At 41.5% G+C, this 3,524-nt stretch overlaps 1 protein-coding gene across 1 annotated transcript; it reads left to right on the top strand.

Annotated features, from left to right (window-relative positions):
- The first annotated feature begins 423 nt into the window (after positions 1-423).
- LOC139714495 (putative nuclease HARBI1) lies at positions 424-2,652 on the top strand. The gene is made up of 2 exons (XM_071626196.1): positions 424-515; positions 2,004-2,652. Exons 1-2 carry the CDS (start codon positions 424-426, stop codon positions 2,650-2,652), a joined length of 741 nt encoding a protein of 246 aa, XP_071482297.1.
- Positions 2,653-3,524: the final 872 nt, after the last annotated feature.

Genomic DNA, 3,524 nt, shown 5'->3' with positions numbered 1-3,524 from the left:
CTTCTGTTTTTTCCTGATCCCTCTCTTCAAGGTGTTTGTGATCCAAGGGTTGGTTCCTTTCTTTCCAGACATCTTTGATGGTATGTGTTTATCCATGAGGTTGCTGATTTCCGTCCTAAAGGAGTCCAAGTTTTGCTGTACAGATCTGGAACCTGGGCTGCTATTCAGGAAAGTAGACTGGAACTTGAGCAGATCTGCCTTCAAGCTGGCTGTGTCAGCTTTGCTGTACAGGAATACCTTTCGAGCCTTCTTTTTTGTAATTGAAGGAGTGCGGCTTACTCTGAAGCTCACAAGATCGTGGTCACTGATACCTGCTGTGACTTTGCAATCATCAATGAAAGCTGGATGGGTGGTGAGAACGAGGTCAAGTATGTTCTCAGTGACGCCTGCTGTTCTAGTAGGCTCTCCAACCATCTGCTCCAAATGAAAGTCATTGCAAACATCGAGGAGGCAAGAGCATTTTCCTGCTTCACTAGCATACGGCTGGACAGTGCGTTTGGCCCAGTCAATGTGAGGTAAGTTGAAGTCAGATGCCAGTGAAGTGAAATCGAATTTGTTTGAATTTGTAAAGATTTAGAGTTTTAAAGTTGTCCTAGAAAGCCACTAGGTCAAACTGCACTGCAAGAGACTGACTGTCTGGAAATTTACATTAAATGAGACAAAGTAAAAGTTAAAGAATAAACTAGCATGGCAACAGCATGCCCGGTTTGCAGTATTATGTATCAACTCAGACTATAGAAATTGAGTGAATAGATGTGTTATGTAATAGCTCCCATCCAGGTGGTGGCTAGGAATGTTCTCTAGCTCAGTCGAGACTCAGCTATGTCAGTGTCACTAGGGAGTTGGTTGTAGTTTATTGTTCACAAGTTCATGAGTAAAGATGTTATGTAACAGCAGTCTAGACGATGGCTAGGCATATTGTGTAGAGTTTCAATAGGGCTATATTTAAGCATGATGATTGGAAGGTTTCTTTAGTGTAGGAAAGGCATGAAAAGGCAAGTGTATGGGAGTGTAAGGGACTTTAGTGTTAATCTCTATTGCTAGGGGAGCAATAAAAAGCTAATGAATGTAGGGGATCGAGGAGAAACACTTTAAAGGGACTGTACAGTACTGGTTGAGGTAGGGATTCATGTTTTGAACATTCCTAAGTGAGATAATGAAAAACCTCTTATGAAATATGAAAGAGCATGTAATTTTAAGAAGGATTCAACGTTTATTTGATGAAAATTGGTTTTCAAATGGCTGAGATATCCAAAAAAGTGCTAATAATAAAAGGCGACATGCCCCAACTTTATTAGGATCTCTTTGTTTCACCTTGTTTTTGGATATCTCAGCCATTTCAAAACCGATTTTCATTGAATAAACTTTTGATACCCCTTAGAACTGCATGCTCTTTGACGTCTCATAGAGTGGTTTCTGAATATCTCGCAAAATGTTAAAAGCTAAATCTACACCTTGACCAGAACTGTACACACCCTTTAATCAGACATCCAGCATAGATCTCCGCTTAGGCAGCAGTCGTTCTTCTGGGGGGTTTCCACGTCGGTGAGATGCGAGCTCCAGCTGCTGATATAATCCGAACTTTGGTACAGAGCTCAATCTCCATTTGCCTGCTCGTCGTCGCTTGAGCTCAGGCATCGCGGGTCAAGGCAGGAGTTTGCGTGTTAGCAGGGACTAGTGAAGGCCGAGGAGCTGAGAGGACCGCCGATAGGGTAGTGTCTAGCTGAGTGGCCAAGTCAAAGGGTGCTTCCAAGAGTCAAGCGACTGTGCCGAGGTCAACGACGAGGGTATCGGGCATCGATGACGACTGAGCCAAGCTGAGGGGATCACCGGTTCAAGTCATCCAAGATAACCCAGTTATGTATTTGTAATTCGTTTCCGACTATATTTTATGCCCAATGTATTGTTATATGCTGTGAACGAGAAAGCTACAAAGATTTGAAAGAGTAAACTCGAACATAACTGCATGCAAACAGTTTGAAGTTCCGTTCTTTCGGTATCAGAGTAGCAGGAAAAAAAGTCACTCACGTGACAGTACCCCATGCAATTGGTGCCTTGGATGGAAAGCACATAGCCATTAAGAAGCCAGCAAACACAGGCAGTCTCTACCACAACTACAAGGGGTTCTTCTCCATACCACTGCTGGCAGTGGTAGATGCAGAGTACAAGTTAATCGGGATTGAGCTGGGAGGTAAAGGACACAAGTCTGACTCCCAGATATTCACAGACTCTGAGCTCTTCGAATGCCTAGAGGATGGGTCCATAGGGCTGCCCCCACCATGCCCTTTCCCTGGAGAAAATCAGCCTGATATTCCCTACTTCATCCTGGGTGACGATGCTTTTGCACTGAAGAGCTACATGATGAAGCCATACAGTAGAAGAGGGATGACAGATGAACAGAGGATCTGCAACTACAGGATCTCAAGGGGGAGAAGAGTGGTGGAGAATGCCTTTGGCATCCTGGCCAACAGGTTCCCGTGCCTGTTGGGAACACGGGAACAGAAGGTAGATAACGTCAGAGATTTGGTGGCGACTGCTGTGGTGCTCCACAACCTGCTGAGGAAGAGGGTGGCGCTGGCAGCCAATGAGGTGGACCACGAAGATGAAGAGCACAACTTCGTACCAGGGGCCTGGAGAGATGGACCTCACTGAGAAGATGTTCCGCAACCACCTGCAACGGGGAACCTCGCCTCTGTGGATGCCAGACATCAGAGAGATCATCTCAGAGAATACTTCGTCTCTCCAGTGTGTGCTGTTGACTGGCAACAAAGAATGGCTGGGGTGGTACTTCCTGATTGAGTTAAAAAGGAGTGGCTCAGATATCGTCAGAAGCAGACGATGAAGATAAAGACTTGTGTGTCTGGAAATAAGAACATTCTCCCATATGCTCATTTTGTTTATTTCTAATATAAGTTTGAAATATTTTGAAATTTTTGTATTATGTGTACTTGTGAAGATGTTATTATTATTATTGATGTTATTGCTGTTGTTATGTCTTTCATCTGCTTGTAAATAATATAGATACAGACCTTGTTTATTTCTCATGAAAAATCAGATAATACTACTATTGTAAATCAGGAGTGAAAATTTAAAGAAATCAAGTTGTAGAATTAGAAATTTAGATATGTGCAATAAAAGATCTTTAAAATACGAAATTTTTTGTTAAATTGATTATTACACATTATCATTACAAATTGATTTTCTTACTAATTGAAAAAAATTAGTTTAAAAAAATCAATTTTATATGTGAGATAAATAACCCTTATTGTAACAAAGAAAATAAAACAAAATAAAACTTTGTGAAAAACTCAGAATACTTTCCACAGCGTTTTTCTATTTGCTTTTTTTATTCTTTTGCCTTTTCTATTTTATCATGTTTTATACAGGGTGTCCCTGTTAAGCTTTCCTACGCTTTGAGCAAAACTTTGATAAGCTTTGTGACGCTTTGATAAGCTTTAATACGCTCTCCCCGCTTTACGCAATTCGTGACAGATCGCCTGAAATTTTTAAACAGTTTAAAATTT

The sequence above is a fragment of the Diadema antillarum genome, unplaced genomic scaffold, assembly GCF_040938485.1.
Source record: "Diadema antillarum isolate AM-2024a unplaced genomic scaffold, OU_Dant_1.0 seq00002297_RagTag, whole genome shotgun sequence".
NCBI classification, from domain to species: Eukaryota; Metazoa; Echinodermata; class Echinoidea; order Diadematoida; family Diadematidae; genus Diadema; species Diadema antillarum.
The sequence above is the reverse complement of the archived record's forward strand: the minus strand, read 5'-3'. Positions and strand labels throughout refer to the sequence as shown.

Bases quoted from the DNA above. Each gene is read 5' to 3' on its own strand.
- LOC139714495 (XM_071626196.1), top strand. From the start codon at position 424: ATGAAAGTCATTGCAAACATCGAGGAGGCAAGAGCATTTTCCTGCTTC. The intron at 516-2,003 runs GTAAGTTGAAGT...TTTCGGTATCAG, and splicing joins TTTGGCCCAGTCAATGTGAG to AGTAGCAGGAAAAAAAGTCA.